At 45.9% G+C, this 26,672-nt stretch overlaps 3 protein-coding genes across 12 annotated transcripts in view; 2 read left to right on the top strand and 1 right to left on the bottom strand.

The window, feature by feature from the left end:
- The window catches only part of Cyp11b1 (cytochrome P450, family 11, subfamily b, polypeptide 1), a 6,752-nt gene extending 1,538 nt beyond the window's left edge, over nt 1-5,214 (top strand). The window contains exons 3-9 of the mRNA NM_001033229.3: nt 680-879; nt 998-1,201; nt 1,461-1,612; nt 3,120-3,286; nt 3,519-3,597; nt 3,685-3,873; nt 4,240-5,214. Of these exons, the coding sequence (NP_001028401.2) occupies nt 680-879; nt 998-1,201; nt 1,461-1,612; nt 3,120-3,286; nt 3,519-3,597; nt 3,685-3,873; nt 4,240-4,353 (1,105 nt within the window). The 3' untranslated portion in view covers nt 4,354-5,214. The remainder of the gene's footprint in view (nt 1-679; nt 880-997; nt 1,202-1,460; nt 1,613-3,119; nt 3,287-3,518; nt 3,598-3,684; nt 3,874-4,239) is intronic.
- Nucleotides 1-21,165, bottom strand: part of Gml2 (glycosylphosphatidylinositol anchored molecule like 2) — a 27,208-nt gene extending 6,043 nt beyond the window's left edge. The window contains exons 1-4 of one of the 5 annotated variants that reach the window (XM_006520453.3): nt 20,925-21,149; nt 19,413-19,574; nt 18,722-18,829; nt 15,665-16,112 (exon numbers count right to left, since the gene is read on the bottom strand). In XM_006520453.3, the coding sequence (XP_006520516.1) occupies nt 15,817-16,112; nt 18,722-18,829; nt 19,413-19,539 (531 nt within the window). In that variant the 5' untranslated portion in view covers nt 19,540-19,574; nt 20,925-21,149 and the 3' untranslated portion in view covers nt 15,665-15,816. Of the gene's footprint in view, nt 1-15,664; nt 16,113-18,721; nt 18,830-19,412; nt 19,575-19,880; nt 20,038-20,924 lie in introns of those variants that run through there. The other 4 variants (XM_006520452.3, XM_006520454.3, NM_010416.2 and 1 more) reach the window with 4 other exon arrangements.
- Gml (glycosylphosphatidylinositol anchored molecule like) lies at nt 20,057-26,672 on the top strand. Of its 6 annotated transcripts, XM_030248681.1 has the most exons (5): nt 20,057-21,485; nt 22,888-23,033; nt 23,617-23,724; nt 25,508-25,657; nt 26,207-26,672. In XM_030248681.1, the coding sequence occupies exons 2-5, from the start codon at nt 22,907-22,909 to the stop codon at nt 26,500-26,502; spliced, it is 681 nt and encodes a 226-aa protein (XP_030104541.1). In that variant the 5' UTR covers nt 20,057-21,485; nt 22,888-22,906; the 3' UTR covers nt 26,503-26,672. The 6 variants fall into 6 exon arrangements, with proteins under 6 accessions (XP_030104541.1, XP_011244006.1, NP_001170995.1 ...); XM_011245704.3 differs by lacking the exon at nt 25,508-25,657 and having other exon boundaries at nt 22,872-23,033; nt 26,207-26,671; NM_001177524.1 differs by lacking the exon at nt 25,508-25,657 and having other exon boundaries at nt 21,291-21,485; nt 26,207-26,652.

Below are 26,672 nucleotides of genomic sequence, written 5' to 3'. Positions count from 1 at the left end.
CGTAGGACTTGACTCTCTAAAGGAACGTGTGTTTGCCTTGGTGTGTATGGCTGTTCTCTTGGGTTCATGCCCACAGTGACTAGGATATTCAAACATGTTTTTGAGGTCCTGTGTGGGTACACATGTAAATATACATGTGATCACTGCCAATCACAGACTTTAGCACACAAAAGGATATGCTTCCTGCCTGTGTGGCTCTGTGTGCAAACTCCAGCCTGTCATTTACTGGAGCATCTCCATGGGGTCCCTGCACCCTGGACTTCAGTCTGTGGATGTTGTGAGTGGTCCTCTGCTGAGGTGCCTGCCTTAGGGAAGATGGGATCCCTTAGCTGAGACAGGCAGGGATCATGTCTCAGAGATCACACATTACAGGATGACAGGGCCAGTGAGCTCAGCTAGGGCTTCCTTTCTGTGGGGTGGTGGTATAGGCCAGGTAGGCAGAGCTTGACAGCAGAGGCTCCTTTCATCTTGGGTAACGGATGTGCTAAATCCACCTCAGACTTAGTGACCTCTGCCCAACATATGTAGGCTGCTTTGGAAGAAAGGAGTGGGTTCAGGACCTGAAAAGTCTACCTCTGAGCTCAACATCTCTTTTCCTCAATTTCTTTGAGAGTTAGGAAGATGGATATAGGTCTGGGGCCTTCCCTGGATATGTCTATAGTTCTACTCTGTCCTGCAGAAATGGGCCAGAATGGTACTTCAACCGACTGCAGCTGAACCCAAATGTTCTGTCACCAAAAGCCGTTCAAAAATTTGTCCCCTTGGTGGATGGGATAGCAAGGGACTTTGTGGATAACCTGAAGAAGAAAATGCTGGAAAGTGTCCATGGTAGCTTCTCTATGGACTTTCAGTCCAGTGTGTTCAACTATACCATAGAAGGTATGTGGCTTGCAGAAGGGTCCAGCTTGAGGGAGACTGGGATAGCAGAGGCCAGGAAGGAGCAAACCACATTGAGAGCACTGACTGCCTTGGTTCAGTGATAATATTCTCTCTGCAGCTAGCCACTTTGTTCTTTTTGGGGAGCGGCTGGGCCTCATTGGCCGTGATCTGAGCCCTGACAGCCTGAAGTTCCTCCACACCCTGCACTCCATGTTCAAAACCACCACACAGCTCTTGTACTTGCCCAGGAGCCTGACCCGATGGACAAGCACCAGGGTGTGGAAAGAAAACTTAGAGTCCTGGGATTTCATCTCTGAATATGGTAAGGACCACTGCCTTGGGCAGTGCCACAGGCAGGGGATGATGGTCACATGATTCCTAATTACCTGTGTTTACTTCAAAGAGCTGTGGCAGCTTAAGGCCCTTCCGGTGGCTCCACAGTGACTTCAGGGTTGTAGAACCCAGCCATGGTGGTACAGCAGCAGGAAGACTGAGGTGCTAGGGAACACAACAGCTTGGGACCTGGGGGAAGCAGAGACCTACCCCGGTATTACGATGCCACACTTTCTCTTCTTCTACAGTCACCAAATGTATCAAGAATGTGTATCGAGAGCTGGCAGAGGGTCGTCCACAGTCCTGGAGTGTCACAGCAGAGCTGGTAGCTGAGAGAACTCTGTCAATGGATGCCATCCAGGCTAACTCAATGGAACTCATTGCTGGAAGCACTGACACGGTCAGGATCCCCCAGAGCATGAATCCCACGCAGACACCCCAGAGTGTTCCTCAAAGCACAGTCACTCACAGTTCCTCCCTCACCCGGGCCATCCGATGCTGTTCCTCCATATTGTGGACATTTGCTGTGAAGCTTGTGAAATGTCTGAGCCAAGGGAAAGAGATGACCTGGCCAGGCAGTGTGTAGGCAAGGCCTGAATATCTGAGTTTCAGGCATAAGTCAGGTTAGAGAAAACCTGACAGGCAGCAGCCTATCCCTCATTTCCCCCAATGCATGAGCATGCTGCAGGCCTAGAAGGACAGTGAGTGGCCCAGAGTCTTCTCTATTGCATAGTAGAGCAGTCCTCTAGGTCAGTGTGAACTTGAGGCAAACGCAAGGAAAGACAAGGACAAGGGAGTGATAAGCACCCAGGTTACCCACTGGTGCAGAAGGGAGAAGATGGCAGTGTAATTCAGTAGGGAATGAAGGCCCAGGTGCAAGATTTCTGCCTGTGAAAGGACCCTTCTCCCAGGGTATACCCCGAGCTAGGCTTCTTGGTTAGGAACAGAGGCCTCAAGTTCTAGAAAAGAATGAGTAAGAACAGAAGCCACGATGTTCCCACCATGGAGTAGAACTTGAGAGAGACCAGCATAAGGCCTGTGGGAGAAGCCAGAGGCGCGGTAACAGTGCAGACAGAGATCAGAGAGCCTGTGAAAGGGGGGTCTGAGAAGGCAGAATTATATGCATACACTCCAGGGCTTGGTAAGGCAGCAAGATACCTGAATCTGGACACAGGGTCAGATGAGGCCAGCAAGAATCTGGACCCCATTAGGAAAGTCCATGTACCATAGTCTTATGCCAATCAGGCAGCAGAAACCCAGGTTGATGTGTCCAGTATACAGCATGGAAACAGACTGGTGATGAGAGAGAGAGAGAGGCGGGGAAGAAAGAGAGAGAGAGAGAAGGAGAGAGAGGGAGAAAGAGGGAGGGAGGGAGGGAGGGAGGGAGGGAGGGAGGGAGGGAGAGAGAGAGAGAGAGAGAGAGAGAGAGAGAGAGAGAGAGAGAGAGAACTAAGAGGCTGCTCTTGTGAGTCATGCCATTGGGAGAGGTATTTTGGATCTTGAGGCTCAGGCTTGCACAGGTCAGGAGGGGTCAGTGTGAAGAGTTGTGACTAATTAGAGGTCTAGACAATAAGGCCAATTCCAAGGGGCACGTGGAAGGCCAATGAAAATCAGGGACTGGGAAAGGTAGAAATGAGTGACACAGAGTCCATCTCAGTGGACACTAGATCAGGTCCAGAGCATCAAACTCTGAAGTTGCTGAGGTGTTGGCTAGGAATACCATGTCAGGGATTTCCCTTCCCAACCCACCCCAGGACATAGGGTAAGGAGTTCAGGTGAACATTAGAGGGGTCAGAGCCCCCAAGGCCTCACCTTGGTATATCCATGCACTTCCCCTAGGGAAGGGCATCTTTTTAGTAACAATGTCCTTTGGCAGGGTGTCTGAGATTGCTCTCTGGCTCCTGCAGACATCAACCCCCTTGGTAATGACTTTCTTTGAGCTGGCTCGGAACCCAGATGTTCAGCAGGCCCTGAGGCAGGAGAGCCTGGCAGCTGAGGCCAGCATCGCTGCAAATCCTCAGAAGGCCATGTCAGACCTGCCCTTGCTGAGGGCTGCCCTTAAAGAGACCTTGAGGTAGGTGATGACTACCCTTCCCTCCCTGCTGTTCAGTGCTCTCTCTCTCTCTTTTTGGGTCCATGTTCTCCGTTCTTATCCCTATGGCTGGGTGCTATGGTTCCTCTGGAGGTTGGCTGAGCTCAGCAGAGTCAGCAAGCAGCCCCTGGAGGATCTGAGGGAGAAAGGTGTGGATGTGGACAGGAGAAGCCTTTCATATCTGAGGCCTCTGCTGTCACCTCCTCATCTCCAGGCTCTATCCTGTTGGTACTTTTCTGGAGAGAATTCTAAGCTCAGACTTGGTGCTTCAGAACTACCATGTCCCTGCTGGGGTGAGTGATCTTCATACATCCACCCATTGCCCTGCCCTGCATTACCTCAAACAGGCAACTGACCTTGCCCTTGGCATCTTCCCATAGACAGTCCTCAATGTGAATCTGTATTCCATGGGCCGGAACCCTGCAGTGTTCCCAAGGCCTGAACGCTATATGCCTCAGCGCTGGCTGGAGAGGAAAAGGAGTTTCAAGCACCTGGCCTTTGGCTTTGGGGTGCGCCAGTGCCTGGGGAGGCGCCTGGCAGAGGCAGAGATGATGCTCCTGCTTCACCATGTGAGCAGCTCTGGGCGGGGTTTTGGGGGTGAGATGGGGGAGGAGGGGCTGGATGGTGACTAAGACAGGTCTTCAAAGTTTATGAGCCTGAGGTGTGTGGCTCACCAGCACAGGCACCCAGTAGCAAGACGGGGGAAGGCTTAAGAATCAGGTCAAATAGGATGGAACCTGCACAGTAGTGTGGGCAAGCTGAGCCAAGATAGGTCTTTAGTGGTAGCTTGGTAGTTGCATGTGATCTCTAGAGGAGGGCCCCAAAGGTGGTTTTCTTTGTAGCATAGTCACAATACTGGGCAGTTCAGTAGAAGATGTGCCAGTGCTCTGCTCTGCTGAGTAGGCCAGATGCAGCCCCACCCCGTTTTGTTCCAGGTGCTGAAATCCTTCCACGTGGAGACACAAGAGAAAGAGGATGTGCGGATGGCCTACCGCTTCGTTTTGATGCCCAGCTCCAGTCCTCTCCTCACTTTCAGGCCTGTCAACTAGTCACACAGCCTTTTTCTTTTGGTGTCCCAAGATGTCAATAGCTTCCTGTTCTGATGACACATTGCCCTCTCTTCTCTTCCTTAGAGTGCTATGCCTGTGGCCATGCTCAGCCTCTTGTCTAGTATCTGACAGATTGTGATTCGGGGTCAGAGAATGGCTCTGGAGAATTGCTGTCCCCTAACTGTCACCTCCCAGTCTCCTCCCGTGGTCATCCAAGTGAGCCCATCTTCTGACTTTCTGTCTGGTTCCCATCATCCTTGTCACACTCTTTCTGTCCCTTCTAAAATATCTTTGTTTGAATGTTGTACAAGGGGAACCCACCATCAGTAAGGACATCTCATGTCAGCAGTGAAAGCCTATGACCACTCATGACACATTGTCATGCGTGAGGGAAGACAGAACTAATGTGTATGTTGCACACCTCAGATGCCATGTGGTCCAGCTTAGACCTCACACACACAGTAAATGCTCAGTGATCATTCTCCAGTCCAGACTATGTGCCGATCCAGGGGATGCTGTGAAGAGCTAAGGGGCTCAGGTGTGGCAGGACAAGCTGTAGACTTGTGGTAACATATGGGTCAGAAATTGTTTAGTGCGTTTCATAATGGTTTCTGTCCACATCTTCTCTGGTCAACAGATGAACACATATCATAAGTCAGATTCACTTGGGGGCATTTGGAAAATCACTGTGCAATGCTTTTCAGTTCTCATGTTTTGGACTACATGTACTACTGGCCAAATCACAGTGTACCATACAGGGAGGGCATGTCCCTTGGGTTACAGTCATCCCTAGGCACACTCTGTTTGCCTCATTGTTTCTTACCTACCCTAATAAAATATAAACTGCATCTCTTACATACAATAGAAACAGACATGTTTTTGCATTGAAATAATTCACCCATTGATCCATCAAAATCCAACTGATGAATTAGTAGAAAATGCTTATAACATTCAGTATAAGGGTTTTAAAGCCCTCAATATAAAATCACTTTAAGGACTGGGGAGTTGTTCTTGTGGTTAGGAGCACTTTTTTTTTCTGCTGCTCTTGCAGAGGACTTGGCTCTGTGCTCCCAGGAACCAGGAGAAGCAACTTACAACAGTCTGTATCTCTTGCCCTTAAGGATATGACACCCCTTCTAGACTTCTTGGACACCCATCACAAACATCTAAATAAATAGCAAAGAAAAAAAAGTCACTTTTACAAGGAGAGAAAGTATCAACACCCTTGGTAAAACAATAAAAAAAAATCCATGAACAGATAACACACACACACACACACACACACACACACACACACAGAGAGAGAGAGAGAGAGAGAGAGAGAGAGAGAGAATACAAAGTTCTTCGCTTTTGTAGTATTCTCTCCCAGATGTGAAAACTGGCTACTCAGGAGGAAACAACATACACTGACATACACCACAAGAGCTATCTTAAGTTGGATCCTAGAAGCAAAACCAACAGATATCACTGGAAAAACTGGTGGATAATTGTGTTCTATGATTCAATTAGTATCATTATAAAAGAGGCATGAGAGCGCACACATTCGTGCACACGTGTGAAGACACAATTGGGTACTGGGCGTCTGCCCCTATCATTCTCCACTTTATTTATTGAGACAAGGTCTCTCACTGAGCCCAGAATACACTTCCAACCAGTGAGTGCAGGGGACCCACCAACCCCCACATTCAACTTGTATGCAGGAGCCGGGGGTCCAACTCAGGACCTCATGATAGCATGTCAGGCATTTTACAAACTGTGCCATCTCCTCAGCCCATCAAAATTCATCTTTCTGTGTTGATTAAATACCCTGTGGTTACATGAGATGTCAGTTCCAGAGAAAATTAGCAAAAATTATAGGATAAAAAAAAAACCTTTGTCCTTGTCTACAGCTCTAAAATGACTTCCAAGTGAATAAGAAGAAACACACGCATGGGCTATTTCCTTCCCACGACTTAGTAATATGAGCTCATGTTTATAAAAAGGAGAGTGGTTAAATAAATTATGGTTTGTCCTCAAGTGGCTAGACTGCCCAGCTTCTCCTTGCAGGGAGCAGGATGAGATAGGACACAGAAGCCAAAGCTTCCCCTTGTTCTTGATTTTCTCTCACTATTGAGTAACCTTTACATTCCCGATTAGAAACCTGAGGGAAACAAGAGATGGCTCAGCAATTAAGATCACTGGCTGTTTTACCATAGGACATGGGTTTGGCTTCCAGTACCCACAGAGCAGCTCAAAAATACCTATAACTCTAGTTCTAAGGGATCAACACCCCAATCTGAAAACTCTCACTACTGAATACATATGGATCACAGACATACACGCAGACAAATCATCTACACACAGAAAACAAGAGAAGTTTAAAAATAAAATGTGTCTGTACAAACATACTCCCACATACACATGCACAGGACTTAACTCTAAGCTCAGAGCACTTTATAAATGGAACAGTGTCCAGGTCTTAGGACACATCTTACTGTTTATGACACTTAACCAAATATAATGACCTTTGCATGACACTCAGACACAACTCAGACAAAACCCCACATGGTTTTAAATATGTAAATCTCAACTTGTTCACTTCATATCTCACCATCTCAAAGTCTTTGAAGTCAGAGTTCATTGAGTTAAGTCAGAGTTACCACCAGAAAGTTAAAATGATGTGCCCTAAGTTAGCATGTGTCAACTCTTATATACTGGTGGCAGGGACCAGACAATCCTGCCATTTTTAACATTTGACCCTTTTAAATTAATTTTAATATAATGAGACAGTGACATTAACAAATGAACATATGAACCAATTAAAAGAAAGTCAAACTCTAGCTTCAGTCTTCAGGATAGGGCCACATGAGAGGTGTTAAATAATGTTGGATCATGAACTATATTGTTACCAAGAAAGGTACAAAAGCTGCATGGGGTAACCATGCACTTGTTGGTCAATTAAAATATTTTGAAAACAAGTTGTATGAATAAAACCATTAGATTAAAAAAAAACTCAAGAAGTTGGTTCTGAAACACCTAATGGGCTTGCTTTAAAATTGGCAAATTTTAATTTGTTTGTTTGGTTTTTGTTTTGTTTTGTTTTGTTTTGTTTTGTTTTGTTGTTGTTTTGTTTTGTTTTGTTTTGTTTTGTTTTTCAAGACAGGGTTTCTCTGTGTAGCCCTAGCTGTCCTGAACTCACGTTGTAGACCAACCTGGCCTCAAACTCAGAGATTCCACCAGCTTCTGTTTCCCTAGTGCTGGGATTAAAGGCATGCTCTACCACTGCCCACCTGACAAGTGTTTTATAAGCTTAGGACTGATTATAAGTCTTATCCATGTTAACGTTTTAAAACATATAAATATTCAACATAAAAAAATAAATCACTTATCGTGTGCAAAATGCTGACAAGCAGGCAGAAGAGAGCTGATAAAAGTTACTTGGGAGTAGGAACAAAATTCCAGAAGAGAAGCTGTGTCAACAATGACTGGTTAAGACTGGAACTGCCACTGGGACTAAAGTGAGGGCCCAGTGTTTAAAGCACTGGCTGCTCTTCCAGAGGACCAGCACCAACATGGTAGTTCACAATGGCCTGTAACTTCAGCTTCAAAGGATCTGACACCCTCCAATAGCACTTTACACACGTGTTTCGCAGACATATATGCAGGCAACCACCCCAAAACTAAACAACCAACAAAAATACACACACACACACACACACACACACACACACACACACACACATACACACACACCCCAAATGACCATGCAGTTATGTAGAGCTTAAATGCAGCTCAAGAGGCAAATTACTTCATCTTCAGCTACCTTTAGCTCCTAAAAGAACATAACCTTGACTACCTATGTTTCTACAATACTATCCTGTGATGAACAGAAAGAAATCTTGGAATCCATTAACTTAGGAAAACAATCCAAAAGCCCAAATGTTATCAGATAGGCCCCAAATGATATCTGGGGCCTGCATAAACGCTTCCTCCCCCATCTGGCTATATGCACTTCTACACTGTACCCATCTATATATTTTAAACTTACCTTCATGTATGGCTTCCTTTGTTAAGTAAAACTATAAAACCTTCATGAAACTGCTTCCATGTTGAAACATGAAATGTGGGATGACCTAAATCTGTCTGCCAAGGACATGGTAACCAAAATGCCTCCTATAAAATAAACTATCTCTTATTCTCTCTGAGATGGGAGCTATGGGCTTTTTCCTGTTTGTTTTACTTTGGTTTTGTTTTTAATTTTGGCACCAAGAAGTCCAATACTCTAAAAAAATAATGCCATGATTAAGAAACCTTACCATGTATTTTCTGAACCTGGGAGCGGTAGGCTACTTTTCATGTAAACGCAGTCCTTGTTCCCTTCCTTCCTTCCTTCCCTTACTTCTTCCCTTCCTTCCTTCCTTCCTTCCTTCCTTCCATCCTTCCTTCCATCCTTCCTTTCCTTCCTTCCTTCCTTCCTTTCTTCCTTCCTTCCTTCCTTCCTTTCCTTTCCTTTCCTTTCCTTTCCTTTCCTTTCCTTTCCTTCCTTTCCTTCCCTTCCTTCCTTTCCTTCCCTTCATTCCTTCCTTCCCTTCCTTCCTTTCCTTCCATCCTTTCCTTCCTTCCTTTTCTTCCTTCCCTTCCTTTCCTTCTTTCCTTCCTTGATTCCTTCCTTCCTTTCCTTCCTTCCTTTCCTTCCTTCCTTTCCTTCCTTTCCTTCCTTCATTCCTTCATTCCTTCCTTTCCTTCCTTCCCTTCCCTTCCCTTCCTTTCCTTCCTTCCTTCCTTCCTTCCTTCCTTCCTTCCCTTCCTTTCCTTTTTTCCTTCCTTCATTCCTTCCATTTTCTTTCTCTTTCTCTCTTTCTGTCTGTCTGTCTGTTTGTCTGTTGTCTTTTTTTCTAGTAAAACAAGCCCTCAATCATTTCTATATAAATATAAATAGGATGTGAACATAAAAATGTGATACCAGAGTCTAGCAGTTGCTGGGGCCACAAGATGAGACCTCCCACTCTCACAAGTATGACAGGTACCCACCCTACAGGGACACTGTGGTCACTAGATAACAGACATAGAGGTGCTAAGATTTATCCCCTGGAAAACTGAGTTTACAGGCAAGCAGATATTGGTAGCTAGAAATACAACAGGTAAAACTTAAAAACATTATGCCACTTCAAGGAAATCATGTGTATACTCATCCAAATGTGACCACACATAAACACATACACATATCATTGGTTACCAGAGAACTAGCTTTGTGGCAGTTCAATCTTTGTTAAAGTCCAGAAAATAAAAATGCATAGAGAGAGAAAATGCAATCATACAGGCTGGTTACTGGGTAAGGGAAGCCTGGAGGAGTCAGGGCAGGAGTCACAAATGCCCCTGAATTCATTGGAAGGAAAAAGCATTTGAAAATTGATTATGATGGTAATGGGCATGTCCATAAACACAGTATACAAAAGGCCTGAACTTTACACATTATATGGATGAGTTGTGCATTATGTAATTTGTATCTTACAATGACTACAGTAGCACAAAACAGGCATAGAAATCTCACATGTTTTGACATAGAAGGTACTACTCAAAACAAACAAACAAACAAAAACAAAACCAGACTTACTTAGAAGGCACCAAGGCTCAGTGTGAAAACTGGTAGTGCTTATACATGTCCACTTTGGTGTATTCCCTAAGGATGTGACATAAGCTCAGTATAAACACTCTTGCAATGGTAACTCAGAAATGTGTCTGACTTTACATCGGTAGATTTCCTGAATGTGGGAAGCTTCAGGACAGTCTGTTGAGGGCCTGGTGAGCAAAGACCAAGGGACCTTCAAATGAGATTGTCATCTAGACACTGCAACCTAGACACTCTGTCTAGCCAATTATTCTTTAAGGCAAGTCTTTTCATCTATCTTGCTGATCCTCTGCCTCTCTATGCCACACTCTATACCTGTGTTGTGTATTGTAGTCTCTCCTCCCCCAGCCTGAAACCTGCTTGCTCAGGGGTGGAGCTTCCTGCTCATTTGTTCTGCCAAGCCCACTGCTGGGACCTGAGGAGCCACACACGTGCACCTTTCTACTGGACCCGAGATTATTCAGCGGGAATCGGGTCCCCTCCCCCTTCCTTCATAACTAGTGTCACAACAAAATTTGAGCCTTGATCAGAGTAACTGTCTTGGCTACATTCCTTTCTCTCGCCACCTAGCCCCTCTTCTCTTCCAGGTTTCCAAAATGCCTTTCCAGGCTAGAACCCAGGTTGTGGTCTGCTGGCTGGACACAACAATTGGCGAACCAACGCGGGACTGAGAAACGGCAAAGGATTTTTGGAAGAGACGCTGCTGGTTCGGAGCTCCATAAAATAAAGGATAAAGGATAAAGGAAATTCATACCGGAGAAGGTATGGGCTAAGCTGAGACAGCGTTAAACCCGAGCGCTGGTTCACTTAGGTTCAGCAGTGAAGAGCTGGGTAACAGGCGGTAGGCCGTAGCTCTCTGAAGCTACATGAGGCATGAGAAAAGAAAAGGTTTATTAAAAGGAATAGGCAGATTGCCCCAGTTAATAAAAAATGCATCATAAGGGAGGAAAATGTCCCAAAAAGCAGAGAGAAATTTCTCTCTGGGCCTTATAGCAGGAGTACTCTGTTCCCTTTTGTGTCTTGTCTAATGTCCGGTGCACCAATCTGTTCTCGTGTTCAATTCATGTATGTTCGTGTCCAGTCTGTATGAATGAATGTTCTATGTTTTATGTTGGATAATAAAGATGGTATAAAAAACTTTATCTGCAAAGCCGAGAGCTGCCACGTGTTTCAGCCAGGAGTCAGACACATGGCGGGAGGGCCCCTGCTGGAAAAACTGTTCGTTTTAGGAAATAAGGGCGAGTGCACAGCCTCTTAGTTTCAGAGTAAAAAAGCTAATAAATGGTTCATGATTAATGTGTTTGACAATGGTAAAGTGTTTTTTATTCTATGATTGTAGCTACAAAAATTATTATTCTCTGATTGGTCTAAATGTAACTGCTTCATTTGGTTCTTTTTTATTGGTAATGTGCTCTGAGTGTCTTCACATTCAGCACATAAGTTGTTGGTTAAGATTAATAATTGTTACATTGCTACAGATGGTTAGTGTTAAATTTGATAACTCAAGTTTAGAGTCCTTCCGACACATGGCATAAAGCAGGCCAAGAGGCTGGGTCTCTAAAGATATTTCTAGTTTAGGTAATAATGTGGTTCGTATCCTAAATAGTAAAATTTAAGATAAGATTTAAAGCAATGTCTCTTTATTAAAGCATTAAAGCTTGCTTTAATAGGTATTCATAGGTATTAATTGACATCCAAACTTCGTAATATGATAGTAATGCTTCTAATATTGATTTTAAAGATAATAAATTGTTTTAAACTTGGGTTTTGCTTTCCCAAGGTTATAGGTATTATCCTAGCCTTGCACAAAAAACTTAAAAATTATGGTTAAAACTGCCATTGTTCCATTGACTGCAAGCTTGCAGTTTGATTTCAAATTTAAGATCTTTAATTCACCTGTATACTGTAATTAAGATAATTACAAGAGTAATCATCTTATGAGAGCGCTTATACAGCTCACTTCATACAAACTGTGACAAAGTTATCTAGTTATGTTTGTCTTTGTGAATAGATTAGACAAACAGTTTGGTTATAGTTGCTGCCTGGCAGGAAACTGCAGTACGGGCAATTTTTTCACAACACTAAAGTTGTGAAGAACGTTTTAACTGTAAGTCATCTTAAGAAAGAGTATCAAAATTTAGAGGCGTAGATGGTTAAATTGTTCCTCTAAAATCGGTCCTTATTACAGGAGGGCCAGGATGCTCAGATTAAAAAGTATTTTACGTTTGAGTCAATACATGGCTCTGGGCAGCCCCAGAGCGGCTTGTGGCCTTTCTTTTGTTTTGCAAACAGTGCCTGAGAAAGTTTTTTCCCTGTGTTCAAGAGAATTTCTTTTTAACAGTGTTATAGATCTATTCAGATGTTTAATAATGCTTAAATTCAAAGAGTTTTGCTTCTAGTGAACTGTAATCACTGGAAAATTTGCCTCTAGGTATGGCTAATATAGCTTTACATTATGTAAAAAAAATTTTATTGTTTCTGCTTCTATACAAGAAGCCAAGAGTTTTAATCTTTCAGTGTATATTGTTTCCTAAGTAAAAAGTATTTTATTAACTAATGCTTCTCAAGGAAAGTTTACCTTAAATCCTTGCTCTCACCCAATAGATTCAAAGACAATATCCTTTTATTACTTAGGGCTTTAGTTTACTACAAAGGTTTTACAAAAAATAAAGAAAGCTTTTATAATTGCTATTAATTGGTAATTAAAAATTGATTGTACCCAAAACAATTCTTTGGCCAAAAAAAAAACATTATTGAAAGTCATTTTTCTCATCCTCCCAGCCGATCATTGGCCCATGTGGGCCCAACTAGTTGCTGTGGGGTGGAGTCTTAAGACACACAGTTTCCCCTGTTCCAGCACAAATAGTCTAGTTGTGTGCTGTAGATGGTGTTTTAAAATGCTGAACAATCAAACCTTAATTTGTATATTAATAGTCAATGCCATATCTCTGAGCTCACAATTGCTTAAATTGTTCATCCCTCAGATACTATTAATTCTCAAATTTACAATTTCTTATGCATATTTCTAGTTAATAAATAAATTATGCACATGTGACTCTTAATAACTTTGCAAGCCTTCTAGTTACAACCGCTCCCTAAGAAAATTGATTGAAAGAGCAATTGGTCACTTAATACATTGGTAAAATAGAAGGACCCTCTGACTAACAAATGGAAGGGTCCAGATCCAGTTCTAATTTGGGGTAGGGGCTCAGTTTGTGTTTTTTCACGAGATGAAGATAGAGCGCGGTGGCTGCCAGATAAATTAGTTCGTCAGATGAACACAGATTCTAAATCTTCTAAAGTATCACCTTGAGGACTAAATTTCCTCCTTTGCTTAAAAGTCAGCTTGAGGACTCAGGCTCTGAAAAAACTACTCTCTGAGCCTGCTCCCCGACAGGAGGCCAGAGACTAGCCTCAGCTTTACAATTTGCATTTGAATAAAGTACCTGGACTTCCCCCAAAAGAAGTTCTGCTTTCCTACTTTCTCACTGTCAAGATTTTGTCTTTCAAGCCGGTAAATCAACATTCTCGAGCCGGACCAGCGGATGTGCATCCCTGCCCCCCCTAGAGCACACAGGTGGCAGCTGTTATCTCCATTCTCAGGACATTCCAGCACGTGGCCTTCAGTCTGATGTAAAATTTAGGTTTTCCTAGAGGGCTAGAAAAGTAGATATTTCTATATTAATAAATATTGGTTTTTATTTTGATAGACAGGCTTAGTCCCTTAGCTGACCTCTGGCTTTTCACCCTTGCTGTTACTGCAAGGTGTCCTTAGGCTATGGAAAAAACAGGGATGAGAAGGAACGACTTCCAGCTCCTATTTTAGCCACAAATCATGGTGTTACTAATGACATAATTATTGCTTAGGCCTTGCTAATCTGAGGTTGATAATTCTCCTTTAGGAGCTGCACAGCACTCAAAACTGTGCATACTGGTTTGTGATCATACAAATTCAGTATGGGCATCACTTGGTGCAGAGAGCACTACAGGGGAAGGTCCAGCTTGACCATTTCTGAGTTTCCTGTGAGATAAACCCTGTTTGAAAGAGGTTGGTATCAAATTTTGGCTAAAAATCAAAAATATTTTTCGGCTCTGCCTCCCCTCCCCAAAAGATACCGAGAGCCACAGGTGTGGGTCTTAACAATACCCATGGGAAAAATTGGGTCAATGTCCACCCAAGCCAAGGTTAAAAGCCCACTCATCTACGGATGAGAAAATCATTTGATCACCTCAGTTAAGCGTTGCCTTATTTAACTTAATTAATAGGGGAGAGAGAGATTGGAGACCGTACTATCTTCACTGCCTCCCACCCCAAAATAAAAAAGCCAATTGGCCTTGTACTACAGAGCCGGCCGAACCCCTTCTCCCTGTTTCCCACCTATCATCCAAAAATGCGGAGGAATATCAACTTAGTGTTATTCTTATTATAGTGTATTTCACATTTGTTCAGTCAAACTTAGCCAGAGTTCCAACGCCCTACTTAAAATTCAACTAGAAAGTTACCTACCAAGTACTAATTAGCATTATAAAGTCAGAGCCTACAGCTCCAGGCTTTTCAGTTAGTTGTTTACTAAGATAAGAAAGGACAGTCTTAGCCAGATACAGTTTACCATAAGAAAAGTTAAGGAATCCCACGAAAGCAAGTTTTCTTTAGCCCTAGATTCCAGACAGAACTATTGAGCATAGATAATTTTTCCCCCCTCAGGCCAGCTTTTTCTTTTTTTTAAATTTTGTTAATAAAAGGGAGGAAATGTAGTCTCTCCTCCCCCAGCCTGAAACCTGCTTGCTCAGGGGTGGAGCTTCCTGCTCATTTGTTCTGCCAAGCCCACTGCTGGAACCTGAGGAGCCACACACGTGCACCTTTCTACTGGACCCGAGATTATTCAGCGGGAATCGGGTCCCCTCCCCCTTCCTTCATAACTAGTGTCACAACAATAAAATTTGAGCCTTGATCAGAGTAACTGTCTTGGCAACATTCCTTTCTCTCGCCACCTGGCCCATCTTCTCTTCCAGGTTTCCAAAATGCCTTTCCAGGCTAGAACCCAGGTTGTGGTCTGCTGGCCGGACACAACAGTGTATGAGCATGTGCACAGTTCCTGAGCATTTTAGACATGAAGAGACCCCACACCACATGCATAAGGCCATTTGCATGCACACACATCCACATAAAAATGTAAGTGTAATGAAATTCTGAAAATTAGTAGAGAGCACCAGGGGTAAGCAATGGGGAAACATGCTGTCACTTCAGACAAAGCAGGTGGTGTGGCAGAGACAACCCAGTTGCTAAGGAATTTGTCCCATGAAATAAGGAAGTCACAGACGTGACTATCAGGTCCAGGGGCACAGGGGTCACTCATTCCCAAGCAGCATCCCCCTTCCCTTCTCCAATGACCTGAGGAATGAATGGACCTGTCAAGGAATAAGGTCATGTGAGCTCAGCTGGGACCTTCTTATCAGCCCACATACTGACTAGCCTCAGAACACTTCTGCCTTTTGTTCAAAACACTCATTCACCCAGGTTTTCAAGGCTTTGGACCCACCCAAATAATGAGTATTTAGCCTATGGCGATTAAAGGTTGCCAAACCAGCACAAACCATGATACCATGAAGGAACTCCTAAGGTGATGGAGTAGGGATGACCAAATCTGAGCAAAGAACCCAGGTTGAGTACTCAATGCAGCAGGAAAACAATGGCCAAGGGCATTTTTGACAAACGATGCCTTTATTTCTTTCCTACAAGAAATGATGAATGGGCCCAAAAGGTGCTCTTGACACTGTCTCTGCTTCACAAGGAAGCAACAAAGTACAAAGGTGCTTTCAACTGTGGGAAGATGAGTACACCCAGAGAGGGGTTCTCAGGTCAGTATGATGCTGGAGAGGATTAAGGCAAAACACAGGAGGAGGTTGACCCACCCTAGACACTCAGCTCTAGCAACTACCTCTTCCTCTATGGAAGTTTCATCCAACAAGTCCCTCTCTAAATTAGTGGGGCCTCCCACATTGCAAGTTATACTTGAACAGCACATGACAAAGTAGAAGTTCTTGACATCTTTAAGCACCCTAGGGAGTTCTGGAGGCACGTGTTCTCTATAAATAAATGTGCAGTCCTTGGTGCAGTCCTTGAGAACATAGAGCAGCCGAATGTTCACACCTACAAAGAAGCCATCAGGAGAATTACCACCTTCAGAGTTTCGTCATAAACCCAACACCACAGTCAACCACACAACTAGTTCCATACCAGATACTGTCAAGAATGCCTGACAGAAACATGCTAGTAACCAAGATGAACCAACTGCTCAGTACCATTATATACACTTAACTTTCTTTCTATGCATGCTAACCCAACACCAGAGTCAACCACACAACTAGTTCCATACCAGACACTGTCAAGAATGCCTGACAGAAACATGCTAGTAACCAAGATGGCCCAACTGCTCCGTACCGTTATATACACTTAACTTACTTTCTATGCATGCTACCATCTTCACATCTGTCACTGTCCTTCCCCAGTTGACTTCTTAGACTCAGGACACACAGAAATGCAAATAAAATATCTGACTGAGTTTGGGCTCTGTGCCCAAGTCTAGAATGAAACAGAGACTCCATAGAAGCTTCACAGGAGTGTCCATATTCACAACTCCAGAGTGAACTCCTTCCCAACCCCTCTACCTGGCATCCCAAGCTTTGGACCTGTGTATAAAGCACGGGGCTCCCTGATAACTGACACATTTTCCACAGCAGATATGGCCCTTTCCAAGAAAGGCTTCATAGAGAACAAGATCAACATCTCCACTAACTTTAGTCCACTAGAGTTGTCTGACATGAGCACACTGACCACACCCTGCTGGGACCTCTGGGCTGAAGGTTTGAGGCCTTGTTCTTCTTGCTGTTGCTGCTGTTCCTGCTGCTGCTGTTACAGCTGCTGCTGCTGTTTCTGTTCCTGCTTCTGCTGCTCCTGCTGCTGTTGCTGTTGCTTGTTCCCCTTCTAGACGGCATCCATAATTTAGTGCGTCTACTGTGGAATCTACCCAACTACTTTACCATCCACAGCCCTGAGTCGTGTCTGCTGCCAGACCTCAGAAGGGTCTTGTGATCATAAACCAAGTAGCCTCCTCCCACACATAAACTCTGTGGTTATTGACAGTTGGACTTCAGCTATCTGGGCTCTCTACTCACTTTGATAAGTCCTCTCTTGACAAATCACCCAACTCCAAATGTTTCCTTCTCCCAGAGTGGCTTCCTTGTCTACTGGGCTGCCTAGACTGGTTCTCTCCTGACAGGGAGCCGACAGTTCCTTCCCACACAACAATTTACAGTACAGTTGTAGTGCCATGCAGAAATGACTCCACATAGCTCCATATATGAGGACCATCAGTTCCATGAACATGTGGGAAGCATGTGCATTTGCCCATTTCTCTCTTGGTGGGCTCATATGGGGATTTCCATTTGTAAATGGTGGTATCAGACTTCATCTGTTCCAGATGTGAGCAAAGTAAAGCCAGGGGAGGAGGAAATCCAATCCATCATCTATCCCTGGAAACAGACCACCCTTGGACAAATCAGCAACATGCTATCTAGGCCTACTTCCTCCCAGACAGAGGCACAAGCACTAAGACCGATGCTATCTGCTCCTTTCCAGACAAACTCCTTCCATCCTTGATCTAGAGCCATAATGAGTTTAGACTCTGTGGTGTGGCACCTAGACACCACGGGCAGGAGGCGTTGAAAATGGGAACTTCAGAACTGCCAGGTGATCTGTGATTAAGAAATACTGGCCCTTTCCGTGGACATTCCCCAGCCCAGGGACTATTTGCATTGCATGTTACTTGATGTACATATACTAACAGTAGTTACATCTTCATTGCAACCCCTCCTGAAACCTCCAAAAAGACCACTGCTCATGTAATTAATATTGATTTTGCCTGTGTGTGTGCCCTGATCCAGCCACAGCTTTGCCATCTCAGATGGCAGGATTCACCCTGAGGAAGCAAGGCCACACAGTGCTTGAACCTGGCTAGCTGTGGTGTGTGGTATTTTGAATGAGAATGGTCCCCATAGCTTCCAATGTTGGAATATTTGGTTTCCTCCACCTCACCACACCACCCCATTACCCACCCTGGGGAGAACTGTTTGGGAAGCACTAGGAGGTGTGGCCTTATTGGTTTGTCACTTGGGAACAGGCTTTGAGATTTCAAAAGCCTAGCACCTTTCCAAGTTAGCTCTGTCTCCTGCTTGCCAATCTAGGTGTGAGCTCTTAGCTGTTGCTGCCACCATGCCTTCCTTCCACCATAACAGACTCTAGCCCTCTGAAAACATAAGCCCAATGAAATGCCTTATTTTGGAAGTTGTCCTGGGCATGCTGTTTAATCAGGACAATAAAAAGTCACTAATTCAGGGTGTGACTGCACAAGGCCAGGAATCAACACACATGCAAAGATTCACAAAAGCTGAACCAGAATGTCTGCCCATATGCATGGAGGGACACTCAGGGACAAAGGCCTAGAAAGGGCCACAGTAGTCTCATTCCCTGGACATCCAGAGTGTATTGACAGTCAGCCTACCACCAACCAAAGGCTCTTGGTGCCATTAGGCACACTACTCAAGCAGTGGGCTGAACCCAGTGCCTGTAAACTGGCTCTCAGTTCCAGGAGCTACCAGAAGAGTGGTGTATCTGGGTCCAAAGAGAACAGACTGGCCCTGGTCCCTAAGATTGTACAGACAGGCTTATTAACTCTAAGTGACCAAAATACAAGTACTTACGAAAGGAGACTGTCATACAGCGTCTGAGATTCGAGGGACACTCAGAGAGCTTTGGACATGAGAAGGTGTTACTTATGTAGCACTTATGGCATGTAAGCACAGGACTCCCTGAAGAAGGAAAAAACAGTGTTGGACTTATACCCCAAGACTTCCTTTCGCCATCATACACCCACTCACTCACCCGCATCCCCTCACGGCTGCTCTCCAGTGTAGTTCTCTACACAAGCCATAACTGCAGAGCTCACATTCTGGCATAGTCTAAGGCAGGGCCAGGCCAGCTCCAAGGATAGCAGCAGGCCCATCATGGACCCTTCCTTGTTCTGAAAGGACAGTCACATGTGAAAACGCTGACGTCTTCAAAGAAGTCTCTCTGTCTGTGGAATGGTGACTCCCCTAAGACACCACAATCCTACAGGGCTCCTATGCACTCTGCACCTGCTGTCCCTGCCCGGGAAGGGCTATGGCCAGATGTTCCCTCAGGTCTCCTGGTCAGCAGTTCTCTGTGGGAGCCTTTGGTTCACTCAACCCTGCTGAAAATCAGGAATATCCTGGAGTCCCAAGTTTACACAACAAGACTCATACCACTTGTTTTTGGTGAGCCTAACTCCAAACAAGCCTTCTTATAACCCTAGTCCACTCTACGTGGAATCTCCTTTCATCTGACACACTAGATTCTTCAGATCATACTTACATCTAGGCTCAATGGCATTGTCCAAGCCACCAGTAGTGTTGTCGAATACCAATCCACTGGTATTGTTGATAGAGGTATCCACCCATGGGAGACCCATGAGAATTGACAAGAAGAAGGGGAGCATCATTTCCAACAGATCGTTGAACCTGAAAGTGAAGAGACCTATACTCCCTCAGTGAGGTAAGGCTCCTTGCTCCAGGTTCATGCCCCCAGCATCAATGTACTGAGGAGTCATCTCTGGCCATGGCCTCTGCCTAGACAGCCAGTACACGTGCTCCTACCACAGGAGCTTCAGGTCATAGCCTATTCCTTACTGCTCTGCTGCATATGCAGATCTTGCTTCCATTGCTGGAACTGTCCTGATGGCCCTGCCAGCTTTCCCCTTCTAGACCTTCTCGCTCCCATGGACATAGTCCACATCCTCCCCTCCCAACCTGTCCTCCCTTCCCTAACACTGGATTTGCTTACCATGCCCTTGTTAGAAACCTTCCCTCAACTTCCTGCTTCTCTGATCCTGACTCATCCCCCTGACTCCCCTGAGTGTTCCTCATGGAGCTGCCCTACTGGACTGGAGCTTATGATCTCATATCTGGAACCTGGTTGCTTAACTGGAATCTAATGTACTCTTCTGGAATGTTCCAGGCTAGTCACTCAATCTCTGATAGCACCTCTCAGCTGCTGGCCCCACTGGGCTCATCTGTACTCACAGGAACGTTCTAGAAGGCCCTTCCTGAGGAAGATGGGCAACATCCTCCTTCTGGAGACCATCCTGATGATTGTCCCCCATACAGGGCCTCTCTCTACCTACCCTCCTTCCTTCAGGCTTCAAGCTCTGGAGAAGGATTCTCCTCACTCACGACTCTGACCATCACTCTGAGTGATTCACCCAATACTGAAAGTTCTCACCAGGCATTCCTCCTGCAGGGCTCTCAATCTAGATTGTTGCCACCCTTCATGCCCTGCACTCTCTTGGTGCTCCTTCCTCAGGGCCTCATCTTGATACCTCTGCTGTAAGGCTACCTTCTATTGGACCTCTGCTCCTAGGTTCTGACCACCTCTGACCATTTCCTGGTGCCCTTTCCTCGGGCCTCTGAACACAGTGCTGCCTCTCTCTCTCTCTTTCTCTCTCTCTCTCTCTTTCTCTCTCCCTTCCCCCCTCTCTTTCTCCCTCTCTCCCCACCCTGCCCTACCTCAGACCTCTAAACCTCTTTTGGAGCCCTTACTGTAGGGCTCCAACTCTTTTTGATGCCCCTTGAGTACCTAAAACCTTTTCTGGAGCTCCTCCCTTGGGGATCCAACTTTCTTGGTGCCTCTTCCTTAGTGCTCCCCTGATCTCTCTTGCTGCCCCCCTCAAGGCTCCATCCCTCTCTTTGATACCCCTCCTTCAAGGTAACTAGCTCCCTACCCTCAAGGTTCACATTCTTCTTTTTCAACCTTGCCTATGGGCTCCGACCTTCTTTCCCTGGCGTTTCTTTTGAGACTTTCCCTTAAGACATCTCTCGGTATACCTACCTCAGGGTTCTAACTGTATCTTGGGGCCTGCCTTTGTGTCCCTTCAGAGTTTTAACTCGCTTAGTGTACTTCCCTTGGGGTTCTGAGCCTCTCTGTAACCCGTCAGGCTCCAACGGTCTTTTAGTGCACTTCCGGCAGAGGCTCTGACTCGGTCTTGGTTCCCTTCTTCCAGGTTCCGAGCCCGCCGCATGGTGTTCTTCCCTCAAGTATTCCCAACCTTTCATCAGTGTTCCGGCCTTTTCTCAGGGTTCCGGGCCGTTTCTTCTTCCCTCAAGGTTTCCCAACCTCTCTTCAGTGTTCCGGCCTTTTCTCAGGGTTCCGGGCCCTTTCTTGGGAAACCTTTGAGGGAAGAACACCATGCGGCGGGCTCGGAACCTGGAAGAAGGGAACCAAGACGGAGTCAGAGCCTCTGCAGGAAGTGCACTAAAAGACCGTTGGAGCCTGACGGGTTACAGAGAAGCTCAGAACCCCAAAGGAAGTACACTAAGCGAGTTAAAACTCTGAAGGAGAGGTGCCAAAGGAACACAAAGGCAGGCCCCAAGATACAGTTAGAACCCTGAGGTAGGTATACCGAGAGATATCTTAAGAGAAAGTCTCAAAAGAAACGCCAGGGAAAGAAGGTCGGAGCCCATAGGCAAGGTTGAAAAAGAAGAATGTGAACCTTGAGGGTAGGGAGCTAGTTACCTTGAAGGAGGGGTATCAAAGAGAGGGATGGAGCCTTGAGGGGGGCAGCAAGAGAGATCAGGGGAGCACTAAGGAAGAGGCACCAAGAAAGTTGGATCCCCAAGGGAGGAGCTCCAGAAAAGGTTTTAGGTACTCAAGGGGCATCAAAAAGAGTTGGAGCCCTACAGTAAGGGCTCCAAAAGAGGTTTAGAGGTCTGAGGTAGGGCAGGGTGGGGAGGGAGGGAGAAACAGAGGGGGGAAGGGAGAGAGAGAGAGAGAGAGAGAGAGAGAGAGAGAGAGAGAGAGAGAGAGAGAGAGAGAGAGAGAGAGAGAGGGAGAGGCAGCACTGTGTTCAGAGGCCCGAGGAAAGGGCACCAGAAAATGGTCAGAGGTGGTCAGAACCTAGGAGCAGAGGTCCAATAGAAGGTAGCCTTACAGCAGAGGTATCAAGATGAGGCCCTGAGGAAGGAGCACCAAGAGAGTGCAGGGCATGAAGGGTGGCAACAATCTAGATTGAGAGCCCTGCAGGAGGAATGCCTGGTGAGAACTTTCAGTATTGGGTGAATCACTCAGAGTGATGGTCAGAGTCGTGAGTGAGGAGAATCCTTCTCCAGAGCTTGAAGCCTGAAGGAAGGAGGGTAGGTAGAGAGAGGCCCTGTATGGGGGACAATCATCAGGATGGTCTCCAGAAGGAGGATGTTGCCCATCTTCCTCAGGAAGGGCCTTCTAGAACGTTCCTGTGAGTACAGATGAGCCCAGTGGGGCCAGCAGCTGAGAGGTGCTATCAGAGATTGAGTGACTAGCCTGGAACATTCCAGAAGAGTACATTAGATTCCAGTTAAGCAACCAGGTTCCAGATATGAGATCATAAGCTCCAGTCCAGTAGGGCAGCTCCATGAGGAACACTCAGGGGAGTCAGGGGGATGAGTCAGGATCAGAGAAGCAGGAAGTTGAGGGAAGGTTTCTAACAAGGGCATGGTAAGCAAATCCAGTGTTAGGGAAGGGAGGACAGGTTGGGAGGGGAGGATGTGGACTATGTCCATGGGAGCGAGAAGGTCTAGAAGGGGAAAGCTGGCAGGGCCATCAGGACAGTTCCAGCAATGGAAGCAAGATCTGCATATGCAGCAGAGCAGTAAGGAATAGGCTATGACCTGAAGCTCCTGTGGTAGGAGCACGTGTACTGGCTGTCTAGGCAGAGGCCATGGCCAGAGATGACTCCTCAGTACATTGATGCTGGGGACATGGACCTGGAGCAAGGAGCCTTACCTCACTGAGGGAGTATAGGTCTCTTCACTTTCAGGTTCAACGATCTGTTGGAAATGATGCTCCCCTTCTTCTTGTCAATTCTCATGGGTCTCCCATGGGTGGATACCTCTATCAACAATACCAGTGGATTGGTATTCGACAACACTACTGGTGGCTTGGACAATGCCATTGAGCCTAGATGTAAGTATGATCTGAAGAATCTAGTGTGTCAGATGAAAGGAGATTCCACGTAGAGTGGACTAGGGTTATAAGAAGGCTTGTTTGGAGTTAGGCTCACCAAAAACAAGTGGTATGAGTCTTGTTGTGTAAACTTGGGACTCCAGGATATTCCTGATTTTCAGCAGGGTTGAGTGAACCAAAGGCTCCCACAGAGAACTGCTGACCAGGAGACCTGAGGGAACATCTGGCCATAGCCCTTCCCGGGCAGGGACAGCAGGTGCAGAGTGCATAGGAGCCCTGTAGGATTGTGGTGTCTTAGGGGAGTCACCATTCCACAGACAGAGAGACTTCTTTGAAGACGTCAGCGTTTTCACATGTGACTGTCCTTTCAGAACAAGGAAGGGTCCATGATGGGCCTGCTGCTATCCTTGGAGCTGGCCTGGCCCTGCCTTAGACTATGCCAGAATGTGAGCTCTGCAGTTATGGCTTGTGTAGAGAACTACACTGGAGAGCAGCCGTGAGGGGATGCGGGTGAGTGAGTGGGTGTATGATGGCGAAAGGGATTCTTGGGGTAAAAGTCCAACACTATTTTCTTTTTCTGCAGGGACTCCTCAGATGAGATGCCATTCATGCCAGGAGCATAACACCTTCTATTGTCCACATATCCACTATTGTGACATGGATATCAGACGCTGTTTGACAGTTGCCATACGTAAGTATCTGTATTTTGGTCACTTAGAGTGAATAAACCTGCCCATACAATCGTAGTGACCAGGATCAGTATAGACATTCTCTCTGGACCCAGATCCACCACTCTTCTGGTAGCTCCTGGAACTGAGAGCCAGTTTACAGGCCCTGGTTTCAGCCCACTGCTTAGATAGTGTGCCTCATGGCACCAAGAGCCTGTGGTTGGTGGTAGGCTGACTGTCAACACACTCTGGATGTCCAGGGAATGAGACTACTGTGGCCCTTTCTAGGCCTTTATCCCTGAGTGTCTCTCCATGCATATGGACAGACATTCTGGTTCAGCTTTTGTGAATCTTTGCATGTGTGTTGATTCCTGGTCTTGTGCAGTCACATCCTGAAGTAGTGACTTTTTTTTTTGCCCTGATTAAACAGCATGCCCAGGACAACTTCCAAAATAAGGCATTTCATTGGGCTTATGTTTTCAGAGGGCTAGAGTCTGTTATGGTGGAAGGAAGGCATGGTGGCAGAAACAGCTGAGAGCTCACAACTAGTTTGGCAAGCAGGAGACAGAGCTAACTTGGAAAGGTGCTAGGCTTTTGAAATCTCAAAGCCTGTTCCCAAGTGACAAACCAATAAGGCCACACCTCCTAGTGCTTCCCAAACAGTTCTCCCCAGGGTGGGTAATGGGGTGGGGTGGTGTGAGGTGGAGGAAACCAGATATTCCAACAATGGAAGCTATGGGGACCATTCTCATTCAAAACACCACACACCACAGCTAGCCTGGTTCAAGCACTGCGTGGCCTTGCTTCCTCAGGGTGACTCCTGGCTTCTGAGATGGCAAAGCTGTGGCTGGATCAGGGCACACACACAGGCAAAATCAATATTAATTACATGAGCAGTGGTCTTTTTGGAGGTTTCAGGAGGGGTTGCAATGAAGATGTAACTACTGTTAGTATATGTACATCAAGTAACATGCAATGCAAATAGTCCCTGGGCTGGGGAATGTCCACGGAAAGGGCCAGTATTTCTTAATCACAGATCACCTGGCAGTTCTGAAGTTCCCATTTTCAACGCCTCCTGCCCGTGGTGTCTAGGTGCCACACCACAGAGTCTAAACTCATTATGGCTCTAGATCAAGGATGGAAGGAGTTTGTCTGGAAAGGAGCAGATAGCATCGGTCTTAGTGCTTGTGCCTCTGTCTGGGAGGAAGTAGGCCTAGATAGCATGTTGCTGATTTGTCCAAGGGTGGTCTGTTTCCAGGGATAGATGATGGATTGGATTTCCTCCTCCCCTGGCTTTACTTTGCTCACATCTGGAACAGATGAAGTCTGATACCACCATTTACAAATGGAAATCCCCATATGAGCCCACCAAGAGAGAAATGGGCAAATGCACATGCTTCCCACATGTTCATGGAACTGATGGTCCTCATATATGGAGCTATGTGGAGTCATTTCTGCATGGCACTACAACTGTACTGTAAATTGTTGTGTGGGAAGGAACTGTCGGCTCCCTGTCAGGAGAGAACCAGTCTAGGCAGCCCAGTAGACAAGGAAGCCACTCTGGGAGAAGGAAACATTTGGAGTTGGGTGATTTGTCAAGAGAGGACTTATCAAAGTGAGTAGAGAGCCCAGATAGCTGAAGTCCAACTGTCAATAACCACAGAGTTTATGTGTGGGAGGAGGCTACTTGGTTTATGATCACAAGACCCTTCTGAGGTCTGGCAGCAGACACGACTCAGGGCTGTGGATGGTAAAGTAGTTGGGTAGATTCCACAGTAGACGCACTAAATTATGGATGCCGTCTAGAAGGGGAACAAGCAACAGCAACAGCAGCAGGAGCAGCAGAAGCAGGAACAGAAACAGCAGCAGCAGCTGTAACAGCAGCAGCAGGAACAGCAGCAACAGCAAGAAGAACAAGGCCTCAAACCTTCAGCCCAGAGGTCCCAGCGGGGTGTGGTCAGTGTGCTCATGTCAGACAACTCTAGTGGACTAAAGTTAGTGGAGATGTTGATCTTGTTCTCTATGAAGCCTTTCTTGGAAAGGGCCATATAATCTGCTGTGGAAAATGTGTCAGTTATCAGGGAGCCCCGTGCTTTATACACAGGTCCAAAGCTTGGGATGCCAGGTAGAGGGGTTGGGAAGGAGTTCACTCTGGAGTTGTGAATATGGACACTCCTGTGAAGCCTCTATGGAGTCTCTGTTTCATTCTAGACTTGGGCACAGAGCCAAAACTCAGTCAGATATTTCATTTGCATATCTGTGTTTCGTGAGTCTAAGAAGTCAACTGGGGAGGGACAGTGTCAGATGTGAAGAAGGTAGCATGCATAGAAAGAAAGCTAAGTGTATATAATGGTACGGAGCAGTTGGGCCATCTTGGTTAGTAGCATGTTTCTGTCAGGCATTCTTGACAGTGTCTGGGATGGAGCTAGTTGTGTGGTTTACTGTAGTGTTGGGTTTATGACGAAACTCTGAAGGTGCTAATTCTCCTAATGGCTTCCTTTGTAGGTGTGAACCTTCGGCTGCTCTATGTCTACAAGCACTGCACCAAGGACTGCACATTTATTTATAGAAGGCATGTGCCTCCAGAACTCCCTAGGGTGCTTAAAGATGTCAAGAGCTTCTACTTTGTCTTGTGCTGTGGGAGTGTCGTTTGCAATGAGGGAGGACCCAGAAATATGGAGAGGGACTTGTTAGGTGAAACTTCCATAGAGGAAGAGGTAATTGCTAGAGCTGTGAGTCTGGGGTGGGTCAACCTTCTCCTTTGTCTTGCCTTGATCCTCTCCAGCATCATACTGACCTGATAACCCCCCTCTGGGTGTACTCATCTTCCCACAGTTGAAAGCACCTATGTACTTTGTTGCTTCCTTGTGAAGCAGAGACAGTGTCAAGAGCACCTTTTGGGCCCATTCATCATTTCTTGTAGGAAAGAAATAAAGGCATCGTTTGTCAAAAATGCCCTTGGCCATTGTTT

The sequence above is a fragment of the Mus musculus genome, chromosome 15 (genome assembly GCF_000001635.26).
Source record: "Mus musculus strain C57BL/6J chromosome 15, GRCm38.p6 C57BL/6J".
NCBI classification, from domain to species: Eukaryota; Metazoa; Chordata; class Mammalia; order Rodentia; family Muridae; genus Mus; species Mus musculus.
The sequence above is the reverse complement of the archived record's forward strand: the minus strand, read 5'-3'. Positions and strand labels throughout refer to the sequence as shown.

Coding starts and splice junctions, on each gene's coding strand:
- Gml (XM_030248681.1), top strand. CDS start 22,907: ATGATGCTCCCCTTCTTCTTGTCAATTCTCATGGGTCTCCCATGGGTG. Junction 23,034..23,616: donor CAATGCCATTGAGCCTAGAT/GTAAGTATGATC, acceptor CTTTTTCTGCAG/GGACTCCTCAGATGAGATGC. Junction 23,725..25,507: donor CTGTTTGACAGTTGCCATAC/GTAAGTATCTGT, acceptor GATGCCGTCTAG/AAGGGGAACAAGCAACAGCA.